Source organism: Melozone crissalis, unplaced genomic scaffold, assembly GCF_028551555.1.
Source record: "Melozone crissalis strain CALT ecotype California unplaced genomic scaffold, PUWL_Pcris_2 ptg000004l_1, whole genome shotgun sequence".
NCBI classification, from domain to species: domain Eukaryota; kingdom Metazoa; phylum Chordata; class Aves; order Passeriformes; family Passerellidae; genus Melozone; species Melozone crissalis.
Window position 1 is genome coordinate 16,060,663 of NW_026535782.1, and position 18,020 is coordinate 16,078,682.

Here is an 18,020-nt window from a genome sequence, read left to right on the forward strand (position 1 = left end):
AGAGTCTAAATACTGAAGGGAACGAAACCTCTAGTATTAAACAGAGAATGCACATAACTATGTATCGGTATATCTCCATGTCTGTGGTTATATGATTCCTGTCACTTTGAGTGAACAGTTATTTCAACCATTTGCTTAATATTTGTAAAAAAAATAATCTTCCAGTAAGGATTATCATTTTTTCCAGTATTCACCTACGTCTAAAAATACTCTTGTATTAAATTTTACTTTAATTCCCTACTGAAGTCACGTTTTCAAAGCAACTTTAGCTATTGTTCTTAATGCAAGATAAACATTCCAAAACTGAAATCCATTTCTGTTTTCCAGACCTGCAGCAAAGACAGCGAATGAAAAGAACAAGGTACTGCAAAATTAGTTTCTTGATAAATAGTTTTATCAGCTTTTAATCACTCATATGGGACTGATCAGATATGGACTGTGAATGAAAGAATCAGTCATTCATGCATCTGTAATATTGCATAGTTGTATATAGAAAATACTGTATTGTTTGTAGGTCAGCATACACATGGATGTAACTGATGACCTCGATTTAACTCACTCATCTGACACAACATCAGAGGACGTCAAGTTACCAACATCCACCTACAAAGAGGCTGTGTTGCTCTTAGAACAGCTTACTGTGGATCATACAGGTATATCTAAAGTCACTTTTTCCTCAGATGTTACAAGTTTCTTTGTGTGCACTCCTAGATATCTTGGTTCATTTATATTTAGGATAGCACCTCCCCACCACCCCCTTCATCGCTGACATGTGTGTACAGAGCAGCTGTTTTTCCTATTTTTTGCCTTTGCCTCAGTGGTGATTTTGTCTTCTCCTAAATATATTTTGATGAGGTGCCACCAGCATGGCTGAAAGGCTCAGTTGTGCCCTTGCATTTGATCCATTGTCTTGTGTCTGGAATGGGGCAAGCCCTGGCCTCTTCTCATGGAGAACTCCCACTGCCTTCCTTCAATCTTCCCACTACCAAAACTTTTATCACCTGCACCAAATCAAATAATTTACACATTAGAAAGTATTTATGCATATGTGCAACTTTGTCTTCTCTATCTCAAAATAGGCTCTGCTATTTTACTGAAAATTCAAAACATACTTCTTAAATATGAACAAATAATAGAGCACGAAAAAAATCGATATGCAGCGGTCTGGAGAGAAGTAAAAAAACTGAAAAGTGAAAAGGAGGAATCAAAATTAATAGCAGAAGAGACTCAAGATTTGAAATCCATATTGGCTCATCAAGAAGTGGAATGGAAAAGTGATATCCAAAGCCTTAAGTATGTAATCTTGTGTTCTGATAATGTGTTATCTTGTAACAGTATATTTACCTAGATAAACTTACAAGTGATAAAACAGTCAATAGTTTATTTCCATATACTGTAAATGTGATACCATGGATAACGGAATGATGATAGAATTCTTTAAAAAGTTAAAAATTAGAGTAAAAATATAAAATCTGAAAATATTTAACATTTTTTATGGTTTGAGTTGTTTCTGCAAGTTCATAGTGTAGAATATCTAATTTTTATATTCGTGCTTTAGTTTCTCAACTATACTGTTAATTCCCAGGTTTACTTTGAAACAAGAAGAAGAAAAGAGACTCAGACTAGAAACACTATATGAGAAAACAAAAGAAAAACTCAGAAGGAAAGAAGAGCAATATTGTAAAGAGATGGAGGAGAAACAGCAACTTGAGTTACAGTCAAGGAATTTAGAAATGGAGTTAGTAACACTGAGAAAGCTCTTCAAACAGGTATGTTAGATAATGACTTAAACACTTGTCACGTTATTTTCTGCTTCTTTTTAATTGATGTTGTATTCCACTATACCTAGAGAAGAGGTACTTTGTTCATGGAAGAGGCATTGGGTAACTATTGCCAGATTTTGCAAACAGCTGGTTTCCAAGTAGTGTGTTCCCTTTTTTTTTTGTTTGTATTTCAAAGCCTAACTTTGAGTTATTTTTCAAAATTATTACAAAATAATAATTAAAATAACTAAATTATTCTGTATTTCTTCTTAATTTTCAGAAGAAAATTAAAATTTATAAATGGATTATTGTAACTCTAGAAAGTAAAAATATTTAAAAGAATAAAAGGGAGAGTGGAACGATATTGCTAGCTTTGATTTTTCTGAAGGTGCAGGGAATTTAATTGTATTATTGTAGGTTGAAGATGAGCGTGATGAAACACAGAGACAGCTCTCTCAGGAAAAGAGTGCCAGAGCCCTGCAAGAAGGCATTTTGAACAACCACCTTTGGAGACAAAAGGAACTAGAAGAAGAGACAAGAAGAACTATAGGAAAAAGTTCAGATGTAAGGAGATTTTTTTTTTTTTCTAATTAATTCAATTTCACCGTGTTTGTTCTAAAGTTATAATAAAATTTATAATTTTTTTTTGCTTCTTGATGGATTATTTACAGTGTGATTTTATTGTGCAAACACCTCTTCTGTTTTCTCTTATGTCTTTAAAAGTTTTGGGAAGCAGTATCAGTGCTGTATGTGCAAGTAGAAAGCTAAAAGAAAACATTATTTATTTCCTTGACATGTTATCACCACTCTTTAATGTTTCTAGCAGTGAAACACCTAGCTACCTACATCCAGACTGGCCAGGAAGGAAGTTGACGCTCTGTGTTCCCATTACTTGGGGTTTTTTAAATTATTTATTCCCTTGTCAAGCTTGAAGTATGAAGTTCTGTTCCACCTCCACATATTAAAGTTTCATGAAGGAAGATCAGCAATAAAACTCTCAATAGTAGTTAAAATAATTGAAGGAGAATAAGGAATCATGGACACAAAAAAAAAATAGAGAAGTCTTGAAAAGTTTAATGAATGTACTAAGAATGTGAAATTCTTGGAAGAATTATTTGTTCTTGGCTGTACTGCCCAATAAATAGAGGATGAATATGTTTACATGGCAAATAATTTGTAAAATAAACAGGCACTATACAAGACTCTTGCATTCCAGGGATGGTTCAGCTATATAGCAAACTTTCAGTAATGCCAGAAAAAGTGTCAAGAACACATTTAAAAAGGAAAATACCTGTTATAGCCTGGTAAGGAAAGATTTTACCAGATCAGTAACACAGCTAAATTGATCTAAAAGGGAATATTTTAAAGGCATGCACACATAAGAAAGCAATGTTATTTTATAACCTTTATACCTGAAATATTTTAAATAATTTTATTATTTAGTTGCTAGTTTACAGGAAAAAAGGCATTATGTATTTGGCTTGTATATTTATGGATGTGTTATGCCTTCATTCTATGCCTGCTTTGGACACATGCACTGGTTCATAGAGTAGCTTATGTCTTATCTGAAATTTCATTCTCATCTTTGCAGGCATGTTGCAGTGTTAGAAGCATTAAAATGCAGTTTAATGCTGAAGTGGTTTTGTAGATTTATTTCCCTCCTGGATATTTATTCATGTTCTCTGTCTTTCAGGAATCCGACAGTGAGAGAGAAAAGGATCTGTTGTACAAAAATCAGTTACTACAAGATGAGATTGCCAGGCTAAGACTAGAACTTGATCAAATAAGACTTAGGCACCAGGAGGAAGAAGGAAAATATTTAGAGGAAAATGAGACCTTGAAAGAAAAGAATGAAGATCTCAAAAAAGAACTTAAGCTGAATGAGGAAGCCTTAACACAAACGGTTTTTCAGTACAACGGACAGCTGAACTTACTCAAGACAGAATCTGCAATGCTAACTTCCAAACTTGAGCAGACAAAAGAAAGCAAAGACAGGCTGGAGACAGAAATTGAATCATTTCGTTCCCGCTTGAACACTACTGTTCAGGAGCTTGAACGTCAGCAGTCATCGAGAAGCGACGTGGAGCGAGCGTTTCAGAGAGACCGCGATGAATGGCTCCGCCTGCAAGACAAGCTCCATCACGACCTCGCGGATGTGCGAGAAGCCAACAAGAGCTTGTCCCAGCAGCTGAGTAAAGCTGAAAGCAAAGCTAATAGTCTAGAAAATGAGCTTCACCAGTTAAGACAGACGCTCAGAGAGAAAACATTGCTTTTAGAAATGACACAAAAAGAATTAAGTCAAAGCCAGTGTCAGGCAAAGGAAAATGATCATGCTCGACAGCTTGAAAAAGACCAAGTAAACAAACTTATAATAAAGCAGGAATCCATGCAGGAGCGATTGGCCCAGCTCCAGAGTGAAAACCTCTTGCTCCGTCAGCAACTGGAAGATCTACAGAACAAGGGGATCATCAAAGAAAAAGTAGTTACTGATGTGCAAGATCGATTTAATGATATTTTCAACAAACTCAGAGCTGATACTGAAAAGCAGGTTTACCTAGTGGAAGAGAGAAACAAGGAATTAAATGCCAAATGTATTGATTTAAGAGAACAAGTCTTCAAATATGAGAATGACAAAATAGAGAGAGAGGTAAAATACAGACTTAGAGCAATTTAAAGTTTTCCAGTTCTTGAAATTATTTTGTGTTTCCAAAGTGTATCAGATATAAGCCATATGCATGGGACCAAATAATGATGATTTGTTCTGGTTTGTTGTGTTTCTCTTGAAACTGGAAGGGTTTGGTAAAAGGGGTGTTACTGCTCAGATCTGAGCAGAGAGCAGAAAAAAGGTATCCAAGTCTGCTTTGATCAAGAAAGGTGATTTTTCTCTAGAACTTCATCTCTTTTCTATAGTCCATTTTTTGCCCTATAGAATTGGTTTAGGTATTTGATGATTTTTTTTTTTAATATTGCACTGGTGACACAAGTAAGTGATGTAAAAGGAAGAATGATCTAATATATGACAGCTGAGAAATGAAAATGCAGATGGGGGAATTGTGTGAGATGGACTTATATTGAGTTCCTACAGAGGAAAAACATTGCTTCTCCCTAAGTTGCTATCAAAATTGAAGAGTATTTTAGTGTCCAGGTATTTATGAATATTCTGGGGGCTCTAAGGGGTCTGCCTAGAGACTGCATCAATATCTGTGTTCCCAGGAGTAGGTAGGGTACTCTGTGATAGACTGTTGTGGCCAATTTCAGGTAGAGTAATGATTTAAAAATTGCCTTACCCATTTTGTTTAATCTCCCTTACTTTCTAGAAAATAGGAGCTAATAAAAATCAGTATTTAGACACACTGGTGTATGGTTTGTTGCCTTTAATGATTTGAACAGTGATTTAAAATTACACTTCCTTCTTCCTAACAAGTCCAGAATCTTTGAGTGAGATAAATACAGGCATGTGTGAGATAACTGCTTTATTCTTCATTTATCAGTTGCTGTAAGGTGTGTGTGGGCAGAGAACTCCAGGAATACTATCAGTCATTTTAATCTATGAATTGCTGTGTATATTCTTCATACCAAAATGAGTTCCCTCTGAAAATCTGTCTACTAGATCTATCTAAAGAACTTTTAGATATAGGTATTCATTTAATTATATTTGTAAAATGTAGGAATAGAACAAAGAATGATGTGATATCAAGTCCTGGGTTTGGTCAACAATATAGTATCTGCAGTCAGATTATGGCTCTTGCATCACAACAGATTTGTTTGGATTATGTTAGTAAAATTCCCCTGATTGCAGTGTGTGCTTATGCGTGGTTTCAAGAAGAACAATATCTGGATCTTTTATGTATTAGGAAACAAAAATCCTCATGAGCAGCTGCTGACAGTTTGGGGGTGCTCAGCTGAGAAGATGGAGAGGTGATTGTGCACATGCCTGCTGGTGACAGACAATTTCACTTGAGTTCAATCCAAAGACAAGTCTAACTCTGTAGTGAAATAAGTCAAAGTAAAGGCATTTTTCATGTTCTTACAACTTTATTGATGCTCATTTAATTATTTCATTAGGGCATGGTCAGACAGCTGCAGCAGGAGCTTGCTGATGCTCTTAAAAAGCAGTCGATGTCAGAAGCTTCACTCGAAGTTACTGCGCGCTACCGCAGTGACCTGGAGGAAGACAAGCTGCGCTTGCAAAAGGAATTGGAAAAGGCTAAAACCAAGGTACATCATGTCTGTAATTATATGAATAAATCTTATGGTGGCTGTTAAAAGTAGGATTGGATGTCATCCTAAAACCCCAGGAAAAAATTAAACAGGATAGATTTAATGATGTGAGAATCAATTGCATTGTTTTATAAACTTGGTGTCCACGTCTTTGACATGCGGACATGATGCCCCAACTTGGGACAAAATTTTTTATTTGCAAAGGTGCTTTTCACAATAAGTTTGTGTCTGTACTTATGCCTTGTTACCTTTGGTTTAGCCAAGCAGATTGTCTGATTTCTGAATTCCTACAATATTCAGTAGAAATATTGGACTGCTGTATTTGGACATTTTTATGCTCTTCCTTTCCCCTTGCCCCCACTCCCCCACCCTGCCCTGCCCCCAGGTAACATGTCAAATTTTGAATGCTTTTGTACTTATTCTGCATTTTTCCCCTTTGGCCCTGCTGTAATTTGGCATCCTTAAGTGGTTTTCCTGCAAGGGAAGTGTAAGCTCTTTCTGAGTTAGGGACTACCTTTCACAGTGTTTTTCCAAAGTGTGGACATAGAGAGGCCTTGGAATTCTGAAAGGAAAATAATTTAAAATCTGATCCTTATGAGGGACTTGTGAAGTCACTACAGACAGATGAACTTTTTGATTCATGTTTTCACAGAGAAGCAAATGAGTGACTACAAAGAGCATCCTTAGTCCCTAAAAGGGTCAGGGCAGCAGTGTCAGTGCTTAGAGCTGTGCTCTTGGAAATCCATGGAGGGATGGGAGAGGCCACTGTAGAAGATTAGGAAGTAACACAGCTTGTGTTCATTTGCTAGTAGAAGCTTTTAAAGTTGAGATGATTACAGTTCTTTGAGCAGTGGTTATGAGCAATATCTGCAGCAGGTGAGTCCTTGGGCAGCAGCTGACTGCCCTGTATAAAAGCTCACCTGATGACTGTGGACCCTTTCTGTGGTTTTACAGCTGCGGGAGATGGAAGAAAAATATCTTAAGTCTGAGCATTGTGTTCGTGACTTGAAGGCTGCCTTGGATGGTAAGGAAAGAGAAGCAACAGCTTCTGCCCAGAAACTGCAGGACCAGCTGTTGGCATCTTCTGAGACTAACACTACTATAAAACAACTGGAAGAACACGTGCAACAGTAAGAGAACACAGTGGGGTGAGGTATCTGTCACTTGCAGGGATTGGCTGGAGACCACAGCATAGATAGGTAGCTTTGTTGTGTCACAGCAATTTATGAAGATTATGAAGAATGTTCTTCTTTTTTATTATTTTGCACTGTTCTTTGGGAATTGGTGCTCTGGCAGATTTTTATAATAAGACCTGTATTTTTTTTTAAGCCTTGAAATTGAAAACACCAAATTGGAAGCCACTGTCCAGCAGCAAAGCAATAGGATTGAAGCCCTGCAGAGAGACCTGCAAGCCTCTGCCTCAGTAAGCTGCTGATAAATTTCTCTTTTGGTGTCTCCTGAGCCTGGTTACCTATTTCTGTGGGGAAATTTTATGGTGAGGTTTTCCTGGAGTGCCAAGGGGAGCTCAGTGCCTGCTTTTTCTCAATAGAGGCTGCTCAGAAAGCAGCCTGCTCTACTTTCCAGCCATCCAGCTTTAAAAATTTTCCCATGCTATAGCAAGTCAAACATAACACTCAAAAAGGTAAGGATTTGACAGCAATATCTGGTGTAACTATTGTCTGCTTTAGACCCTTTGTAACATCAGATGCTGCTTTGGGGATTGCAATGTGTTCCATTTAAGGTATTCATCAAGTTTACTGGTAGAAATTCCACAGGGTATATTGATGCCAAGCCCTTTATGCCTGAGATCTGGCTGAGATCATAAGACTGAAACAAAAATTACATGTCCCAGAGCTTTTGCTGTGCAGAATTGCTTTTTCTTTGGCTACTTGCTGTGTGCCTGTTCTCATGAAACAGCAAAGAGGACTGCTTGTGGTATCTGCAGAACTCACTTTGAGCCTTGGAATTTACCACAGCTTCTACTCAGTGGTTAATTTTAGCTTTGATAAGGTGCTAACATCTGTGGCCTGAATTAAGAGATTTTTTTTTTTATTGTTATTGTTGTTTTTTTGTATTGGAGCCACTGAACTAGGGTTCTTGTTATGACTGTAGTTATCAGTTATAGCTGAAGGTATTTTGAAAATCATTACGTGTGATAGTCAAGCTTTGTGATGTACTGATACTGTGACTACCAGTGGCAAAGCAGTAACAAATCCTTCCACTTTGATTAATAGGGCATGATTTTGAAGTGTACTGGGGATGAGAAAAGCTACTCCTGCCAGTTTTCACTGAAGATTCTTTATATCCCACATGGTCTTTTCTCTCTGTCTCTCTCACTGTCTGCATCAAATGCCAGAGGTGATGATTGCTAACAGTTTTACAGTGGCATCAAACTAAGGCCATTCTGATCATTGTTGCTGGGTGTAAATAGTGTAGGAATAAAGAGGTTAAGAGGTTTTGTGTAATACTTTTGTCAGTGAGGTGTAACTTCAATCTAGAAAGTGATAGTGTGCCTTCTTGCTTCTTGTAATGCTTCTGTAGGTTCATAACCGCCTGGAAGACTTGATAATGAGCTTGCAGACAGCACAGGCAGCTGCAGAGGACCACCACAAGCAGGTACATGATGGGCTTCTGTGAACAACTGTTTCAGTCTTTGAATTTTTTGTGTGTAGGTAATTGATGCAAAGATCATGTGGGTGGTGTAAGCACACAGCTGTTAAATGTCCTGGTTTTAGGGCAAGGCACCCCCAAGGGAAAAGACTGTAAATTTCCTCATTTTCCTACTGCTGTGTTTTATATCTGTTGTGGTGTGCAAGATAGTTGTGTTCATCAGTGTGATTTATCTGATGAATTCCCTTCCCCATGCCACCAGCAGGGAGTGAGCCAGTGGCTGTGAAATGCTTAGCTGCCTACCAGGGTTATGCCATAGCAGATGACTGATAGAGTGGGTATTGTGGACAGCATGGGGATCTGTGGTTGAAAGCTGAGAGAGGAGAGCAGACTTTACAGATCCATATTTTCTTTGTGAGTTTGTTAGAGCTTGTCTTGAGGCCATGTTAGTTTTTGTCATGAGACCCCAGTGTTTCACCTCCTCTGTGAGGACTTGTCAAAGTCATACACCCTAAGGATTTTTTTTTTACCTGAGACTTTGTGTTAAGTGTTTTGTCACTTTCTGTAGCCAGTAAGCATCTCTTGTTTTTTCCTTTTTTGCTTTTGTAATTTTCCTTTTTTTTTTTCCTTAAAAAATGCCACTAAAATCCTCTAGTCAACTTCCAGTCTTTATACTTGAACTGAATGAGCAAGTTGTGTTCAACTCAAATGCATCTGTTGGGCAAATCTTTGTGCCTTTAGATAGAACCATCAATATCATTGTCAATTTCAAAACGTTTTCTTGCTGTGAGGAGATATACAACTGTCACAGCAGCCATGAGGGTAGGGTATATTCTGTGGTGGGCACTAGAAAAGACTGCCTTAGAAAATATGTAATGAACTCTGGAGAACCTTTGGAAGAAAGCTACAGGGTGATTTTGTGTGTGTGTTTGTTATTCCCCAAAGGTCACCTCATCTAACCACCCCTATAGCATTCATTCTTTTTACCATCTTCAGTTTCTCTTCTTGGTTATGTTTCCCAAGCTGTGTTCTACATCCCACATTAACATAAACCATAGACATGAGAAGGAGAGAGTTTCCATTTAAGTTACAGCTTTCTGTTCCAGTGTATTCTTTACGGTCACCTTAGTTTCTTCTTCTGCTGTTGTTGCTTTTACAGGTGCAAAAGCAGAATATGCTGGCTCTGACATCAAAGGACTTGCAGAACATGTGGGAAGAGCAGTTTAAGTCAAGATCTAACCTTGAAGAGCGTGTTGCTCAACTTGACAAGGAAAAGGCAGACCTCTTTGAACAGGTAAATCCAGAAAATTCTCCAGAGACCTAAGCCAGTACCTGAGAGTACCACATTAACCTTTTGGTCGAGTTCTTAGGTAAAGAGCATTTTTTTATTACCCCTGCCATTCAGGCTCTGGATATGTTGTGATTTGTGGATCATCCAGGAAGCAAATGAAAGTTATCTGGGTGTCTTGTGTAAGTTTTGGAGTGATTCTCTTTGAAAGAGTTCCCAGTATGGTTTGCCTCAGTTGAACACATCACGCAGGGCTTCAGTTCCCCAGGTCTTTCTTGGATTCCTTCTGGCTATCTTCTGACCCCTTGTTTTCTGGGCAGGGTTGAAGTATTTCATTTTTCCAGTGCAGTGCAAGGAGTAGCAGCAGCGTGTTTTCAGGGTAGTGGACATTTAAAATCCTTGCAGAAAAACATAGTGAAGGAATTCTGGGGGAATGAACTGGTGCTTGGGAAATCAGAAATGACTGACAGTTGCAATGGGGCAGTGTTTCCCTCTTTGTCTGTAGAGGAATAAAGGAATTAAAAAGCAACTAGCACATAAGTAGCCACAAAGAAGGGGTGGAAGGGAATAGGTTATTGAAAAAATTCCCAAAGATCAAATTCCTCTGCCTGCTTATCAATAAAGATTCTGTAAAAGCTTTAGATTAGTTTGTATTCTCCCATGATAAGCATACCTAAATAATCCTTACTATGAGTTGAGAACTCTTAGAAGTAGTCCAGCAGCTTCTCCACCTTTGTTTCAGTGGAGGCTTCTATTTTTGTTCTTCGATATTGGCTGTGAAACCCAACATGTAACTTGGCTAATGGGGATGGACTGCAGCTTCTCCATGGAGAATGCTAGAGACACATATTGCGCATAGATGTTGTTTTTACATTTTGTGTATGTTGTGTGTCTTTTCTGTTTTGGAAGTGTGAGAGTGAAAGAAAGAAAGTGAAGAAACTGATAGAGTTAAAACGCCCAGTTGAACTCCGTCTGGACCAAGAAATGAGACGAAACGTAGAGTTGCAGAAAGACTTAAAGAGGTATGGCTTTTTGATCTGGTGGAGAGATATCCCTGAATGGAAGTGCAGTTTTAGTGAACTGTAATGTAAGAATATTGGAATAATTAGCAATATAGCCGGACAGGACGTGCCTGAGCTTGTCTGGTCCTTGCTGCTTGACCAAATAGTGGCAACTGTGGTGGTTTCGCCCCAGAGAAAGCTTTGGCTGGGTGGATGCTGCAGCTGGGCACCTGGAGACAAGTCCAGGCATGCAGGAGCTCAGGTTTACCTCTGACAGAGAAGCTTTAAGGCAATGGTGAAGGAAAGGAGTTGGTTCTGATGGAGGGTTTCAATCCAGAGCTTTGTTCTGGCCCACAGGCCTCTGAATCCAGCAACAGCTCCAATAGAACTCCTCTTTTAACCCTGGGCAGAGGGGGAGGGAAGGGGTAGGGATCCCACCAACCAGGTACATGATAGGAGGTCTCAAGGGACAAAGGACACCTGCATGGCCAAATGTGCCCCCAGGGGTAGATGGCATCTTTTGAATTCTGCCAACCACTCCACACCCTTCTGGAATGCCAGGATTTCCATTCAGTACTTGGCAGGGAGCAAGGGAGGGGGAAGGAGAGGTGACTGACACACCTGGCAGGGAGTTGTCATGGGAGGAACCTGAGGTTATGAGGTAGGTCCTGAAATCACAATGCAAAGTAAGAACAGGTACACATACTCTGCAAGCAAACTGAAGTCTTGTGTTAGTTCCTGCAAGGTACCTCTGTGCATGAGCCTGTACTTACTTATAGCTGCAAGAAGAATTGCCAATCCAGGTGGCCCTGCAGTTCTCCGGGGGTGGGGAACATAGTCTTCAATTCATCTTTTCAACTGAAATTTGGATGTGCCAGATGATTTGTGGCACAGGAAGACCAGGTTTTCATCATCAATTCCTGGTACTTTCAAGTATGTTAAAGATGAAGAAAGCTATTTCTGCATGGCTTACTGGAGAGCATATAAGCAGGTTGCTTATTCCTGTGTTTCGTTGTTTCCTGAACTGATTTGCTATTTAGGTTGAAGAGACTTCTCAGTAGAGCTACGAAGAAAATAAAGGTGTATGAGGAGAGAGAAATGGAATCAGAGCTTAAGTTGAAGGGAGAAATGAAGAGTAGATACTCTGAAATGGTCAGTGAAGTTGATAGATTGAGAACAAAGGTGAGCTCTGCTTAATTTGACGTTTGTTTGGTTGTGGTGTTACTACTTTTCAACCCTGTGTGAAGCTTTGCCAGTTTTTCTTGTCATGTTGATGATTTGCTTTCCTTGGCTGTATTTTTTATTTGATTGGTCTCTCTCAATGGTTTTTCTACAGTTAGAGAAGCAGGTGACTATTAACTAATACTGATGTAGTTGTCCATATGGCTAAAGATGCAATCCTAAAGTGCAAAGCAACATCTGCAATGGCACCAGAAGGGCAGACTGTCATGCAGAGGAAGGGCAAGCCAAGAGTGGCAGCAAGGCTGGCAGGGTCCATGACCTCATGGGCCAAGGAGCCATCCCACAGGCACTCACCAAGAAGAGCAGGACAGGGCAGGGTCAGCCAAGAGTGCAGATCCTCAGAGAGGGCCTTAGGGATGGGCAGTTCTGCTGTCCTACCAGGATGTCATGTCCATGGGTGAGGGTCAGGGCTGAGTGTGCAGATGATAAATAGTCTCCATGGACAACCCCTTTAGCAATTTTAACAGAATTCACTGCCTTTAGTTGCCTCTGAGTTTCTTTTTTTTTTTTTTTAACCCACATACAGGTTGCTGAACTTTCCCAGCAGCTGGACATGGAGTCTAAAAAAAGCATGCAGCTAGAAGCCCAAAACCGGGATTTGCGAGAAGAGCTATCTACCCTGCATGGGAACTGTGAAAAACTGGAGAAGAGCAAATGCCAGCTGAAAGAAGAAGTGGCAAAACTCCAACATCACTTAGAGACTAACATGGTGGAGCACAGCCAAATAGAGCAGTATAAAAGAGAGGTTGATGAACGAGCAGGCCAAGAAATAAGACAAAAACTACAAGAAGTCAATCTGTTTTTGCAAGTGAGTGACTTTCTGATGTGTGTCTGTAGGCACTCTGTACAGACTTTGGTTGTGGTCACCATTTTTTAGTGCTTTGTTTTGGGTGCCTGATTCTGTGTGTCAATACTGTACTTGTGTCTGTGCCAAAGGGCAGTGGGAGAAGGGCATATGGCTGGGCAGGAGTGCTCTTATGGTGTGTAATGTCCCTGAAGGCAGGTCCCTGAATCAAAAGCTTGCCCAAGGTAGGTTTCCTTTTTGCAGTGCTTGGGCTGTCTCTGTCCACTGGTTTGCTCCTTCTCACTGTTCATGCTTGAAGAGGTGTTGCACCTTCCAGCTGTCACAGCCAGACCTACAGGTCCAGTTTTGTCCTTGTACAAGGGAGAGTGCTCAGAAAACAAGTGATTGAAGTTGAAGGTGTGGAGATGGGGAAGGAGGTGAGGCATCCTGCTGAGGTCTTTGAGGAATCCTGTTCCCTATGCCCTGTCCTACAGAGATAATGCCCTTTCATTAGTAGCTTTGAACAGTGGTGCTGATTTGGGCTTTATCCTGAGTGAAAAGAATTATTTACCCTGGTGGTAGCTCCAGGGTTCTGCCTTGACTGCTGATGGTAATGAAGAGGCACAGCTGCCTCTCTAAGCCCAGCTGGGCCCATGATCTTGGGTGCATGCAACTGACAGGTGGGGAGAGTTCTCTTGGTCTTTGTGGTGGTTGAAGGTGCACTGTCCCTTTCAGGCACAGGCAGCCTCCCAGGACAGACTAGAACACATCAGAGCAAGTCATCATGCTTCTCTGAGAAACCAGCTAAAAGACAGAATTAGAGATCTTGAATGTGAATTGGACAAGATAAAAAATACTCAACAAGAGAGTACTTTTCCAAAAGAATGTGTACAGGCAGAAGTGGAAAAGTACAAGGAGCTGTATCTGGAGGAAGTGAAAACTAGACGATCCTTAGCAAAGAAACTGGAAAGGTAAGTCTGTGCTTTCTTTGCACTGGTAATAAGAGACTCCTTTTTCCTCATGCATATTTCTTGTTAATTTCTCTTCTGCACCTGGCCAGCATTGAAAGCCTATGATGACATGTTTGTGGGAAAAGTACCTTAAGACCCTTCCCATTTAGCAGGCCTTCATTTCTCTAGTATTTCAACAGGAACACAACTGATCATGGCATGAATGGGAGACTTGTCAAGTTGATGTTGTTTTAACTGGCATCTTTGTTTGCCGGTCTCTATAATCTCATCCTCTGTACAACAGAAAAAAATAATTTCATGTCCTTTATTGTTTGAATAAGAGTAGGCCTCTCAGAGAACAGATTTCTGTTCTGTGAAGGAAATACAGGAATTATCTTTTTTGGCTTCTGTTTAAGCAGTGGCTCTGAGCTTTGAGCTTTCCTTGGGAAGGGGATCAGCCCAGAGTTGTTACAGAGGTGATGTACCTTCCAGAAGCTCTGTGAACACATGCCTTTCACAGCAGGCTTTGAAGCCCTCATGCTGAGCACTCCTAAGCGTTGGTGACACTGCTCCTTGCACCGAGTCTGACTCCTAGAAACAGGCCCTCCAAACAAGCTCAGGTCAAATGATGTACTACTTTGGGAGGCTCTTCATCTCAGAAGTCAAATAATAGTTGAGGACCCGGAGAGTAACTTTGGGACAGTGTTGCTACTGAAGGTAACTGTTTGTGCGCTTGCAAATGTTTCAGAGCCAATGAGAGACTTGAGGAAGCCAATGCGAAGCTCCTCCGGGAGCGCCAGAAAAGCAAATCGTTAATCACAAGCAGCATTGTCAGCGGAGGTCTGGCTGCAACTCCAGTTCTGTATTCAACTGCACTGGGACAGCTTGGCAACAATTTGGGACTGAGCAGAAGTCTCAGTCTAGGGGGAAGCTTCCTCACCCCAGCTGAGAACACATTATCCTCGAGAAACAGGGTTGCAGCCTTTGTGGCCAAGGTAAGCATTTTGAAATACTCCTCAACTCCTGCTGAAGAGCAGCCATATGCAAGGTTCTCCCTTTTAGCCTGAAGTTAGAATCCATTTATTGTTCCATGCCATATTGTATAATAGGCCAAAGCAACTGCTAATCATTAGAACAGTGCACAGCTGTATGTTGTAAGGCTGAAGACTTCTGGCCATCAGGGTTGTAAAAATTTTCAAGAGGGTAAAGGCCATAAAATATTTAAGTCAAAGCAGTGAACTGTGCCATGACATTCTTTTACACAAGAAAGTGTGACAAGGAGTACTGTGGCATAGGGAGCTCCCAGCTAAGCTCATCATGAAATTCCAGTGTATGGTTTGGCCAACCTGTTTAAAGTGGCTAATATCACATTGAGTGACAAATCCAATCAGACATCTCTGAGACACTTTTTTCTTCTTTCTTGATCTTCACTCCAGCAGTTTCTTCACAGAACTTGCATTAGTATGTTACTACCAACAAAAGGATGCTTCAAAAATAGGATGATATGAATGGGATGGCATAACTTTGCTCTCACACTTCATTGCAGAATACATACTATGCATAGGAGACATTCGTTCTTGTAGTTCTGCCATGTGTTATTTCATGAAATGGTAAAATTACCTGCTCTTTGGCAAGTCTTCACAGCTTTCTTATTTTACAGCAATGCTGCAACCTCTGCAATGCCTCTGGTCTAAGTATGCCGTGTAATTAGCAGTCCCTGTGATAGCACATCCCTCACAGAAGGCTGAACATTATGCCATGGAAACCCCACACCAATAGTTGTAATCAGTGAGAGACTCACTTAACGTGGCCAAGTTTGTCTGTTGAGCTATTGTATTCTGCTGTCAAGGGAATTGGAAAGAACCCATTTAAACCATGTGTCTACACAGAGCACCTGTTCTACAAAAACAAGCCAAGACAACAGATGGGACCAAAGCAGCATTGGAAATGTGTAGCTGTGGCAGTTACAGAGATGGACTTGCCTGTGTATCTGTGAACACTCTTTTGAGGGCAGAGGTGGACAGACATTACTGGAAGCACTCATGACGTCGTTCATGCTGTATCATCTGCAGGGGCTGTTCTGCATACAAGCACTAGAAAGGAAGGAAAATACAGGGACTCACTGCGAAAGGGAAATAAAGAGGAGACCAGGAGGGGTAGGGAGCACAGATCAAAGGAGGGAAAGAAAGGACAGAGAGATGGAAACAAGACATTAAAAAAAAACAAAAGAGGAAATCATTCCTCTTCTAGGCAAAAAAAAGCTACCCTAGGTTACAAGGAAAAGCTTAACAGTTGTGGCTTTTTTGGAGAAGAATGAGGAAAACAGATAGTGAAGGGAAAGAAAGTGGAAGTACTCAGTTACAACAACAGTGTTCAGGTAGTGCTTTCCATTTTCATTTTCCAGAACACATTGGAACTCTCTGAGAATCTCAAAGCTTTGTCAATATCAAGATAGACACCTTCACGGGTTTCTGCCTTCCCCTAAGTAGGGAAATTTAATTACAGAAATTAAACATTTCTTCAGGCTATTTCGTGGCTCATTGTTTTATACAGCTGCTAATAAATACAGATGTATAGTTCAAACTGCTGTACAGGCCTTTTCAATGTTTTTTGGAAAATGCTTCCAAATCCACTTGTGAAAAATATTTGAGCTGATTCCAAGACAAGTCTGCATTAGATCTGAGAATGGTGAGACAGTTCCCTCTCAGTGTCCTGACTTCAAGAGCACCCATAGAGTTTCTTTCCAGAGCATGTGTGTCTCACAGCTTTGAGCATACTCTCAAGGAAGTTGTTGAACAATTATATATGACATTTCCCCAGTCTTCAATTACTGATGTCCAGTATTTTCTTCTTAATTTGGGGGCTTTCTTTTATACTAACATTTTTCCTTCCTAGTGCAGTTTTGCTGATAGGACTTAGTCCCCTGAAGTTCTCTCTGCTCTTGATCACAACCTATGGTTGTTGTCACCAGAGGAGCTGAGGATAATTTACTCTCAGTATACACAGTTTGTCTTCTTAGGATTCCCTTTGAGCTCTAATATTGTATCAAATTCTGAAGTTTTTCTCCCTTGAATAAGGGTGAGACAAGCAACTGCTGTACCCACAGAAAACTTACCTATTTCTTACCGTTGCTACCAGGTTCTTTTAAGAGAAAGATGGAAATCTCAGCATGCCAGATTTCTCTCAATTAAAGCAAAAGGGTGGTGTCTGGGACTCAGATTTCCTGCTGTGAATTTATCTGCCTTCATACTAAATTGAGCTGCACATTCTATTGTGATAGAATGAAGAAGACTTATTGTGATAAGTCTTCCTGAAATCATCAATTAGGGAACAACTGAGACTGTCATGGCACCACCTGTAGCCTCGAGTACCTCAATGTTCAGTGTGTTCAGGGAAGTCTTAAAACTTGGTCTTCCCTCTCTGAGTGATAAATAGGAAGTACTGTCAGTGGTCTGTGTACCAGAATTTGGAAATGTAGTGCATAGCCCAAGGCAGAGAATGTCTGACTACTTGCTGCAAGTATTGCAAGAAGATTTTGGGACACGAGGCCACTTGTTATACTTACAAACTGCCAAGCTTCCATCCTAACAGCTGTGCCAAAGGTTGCTGCAAATGAATGTGGGTGTGTAGAAAAGAATAGTGAACTCTGCTAGCTGCAACCAGTGTGAATTGGTGGATTTATGAAACCAGCTTCCCTACATGATGTGAGAAAGGGAATATCAGCTCCCTACGCTCTCTCAATTTTTTTTCCTTTTCTGGCTTCATTTTCCAAATGCCTCCTTGTATTTTTAGTGGTCTTTCTGTTGTGAGATTTTTTCCTTGCCTCATGTATATGTAGGCCTCGTTCTTGTGTTCTACTGAAGACCTTTGAACTTCAGGCTGTTTTTCTTTCTTCAGATCCTTAATCGAAAATCTTCTCTCTCTTCTTTGCAGCCAGATATATGACAAGGTTTGTAGCCTGTACTATTTAACCTTGGGTGCTATTGCAAATGTTTTGTCTATTTATGCTGCTAGGTTTGATTCAAACTTACTGATGCATTCACATTGGCCTAAAGCTGGGGACACTTTGAATTTGCTGGTTTCTCTTGAGTAAAAGAGTGACTCCTGCCCAGTAGTTCTGTGTTTATGTCTTTGTGAAGTTATGGCTTCTGTGGTAGCTCA

General features: G+C 40.2%; 1 protein-coding gene across 7 annotated transcripts in view; it reads left to right on the plus strand.

The window, feature by feature from the left end:
* The window catches only part of LOC128939370 (ankyrin repeat domain-containing protein 26-like), a 47,397-nt gene that overhangs the window by 25,325 nt on the left and 4,052 nt on the right, over positions 1-18,020 (plus strand). For all 7 annotated transcript variants that reach the window (XM_054280287.1, XM_054280305.1, XM_054280294.1 and 4 more), the window contains 16 exons: positions 328-361; positions 515-653; positions 1,080-1,293; positions 1,586-1,769; positions 2,181-2,327; positions 3,457-4,410; positions 5,829-5,981; positions 6,939-7,114; positions 7,314-7,407; positions 8,526-8,600; positions 9,754-9,888; positions 10,792-10,904; positions 11,924-12,065; positions 12,652-12,933; positions 13,645-13,880; positions 14,608-14,854. In XM_054280287.1, the coding sequence (XP_054136262.1) occupies positions 328-361; positions 515-653; positions 1,080-1,293; positions 1,586-1,769; positions 2,181-2,327; positions 3,457-4,410; positions 5,829-5,981; positions 6,939-7,114; positions 7,314-7,407; positions 8,526-8,600; positions 9,754-9,888; positions 10,792-10,904; positions 11,924-12,065; positions 12,652-12,933; positions 13,645-13,880; positions 14,608-14,854 (3,325 nt within the window). The remainder of the gene's footprint in view (positions 1-327; positions 362-514; positions 654-1,079; positions 1,294-1,585; positions 1,770-2,180; positions 2,328-3,456; positions 4,411-5,828; positions 5,982-6,938; positions 7,115-7,313; positions 7,408-8,525; positions 8,601-9,753; positions 9,889-10,791; positions 10,905-11,923; positions 12,066-12,651; positions 12,934-13,644; positions 13,881-14,607; positions 14,855-18,020) is intronic.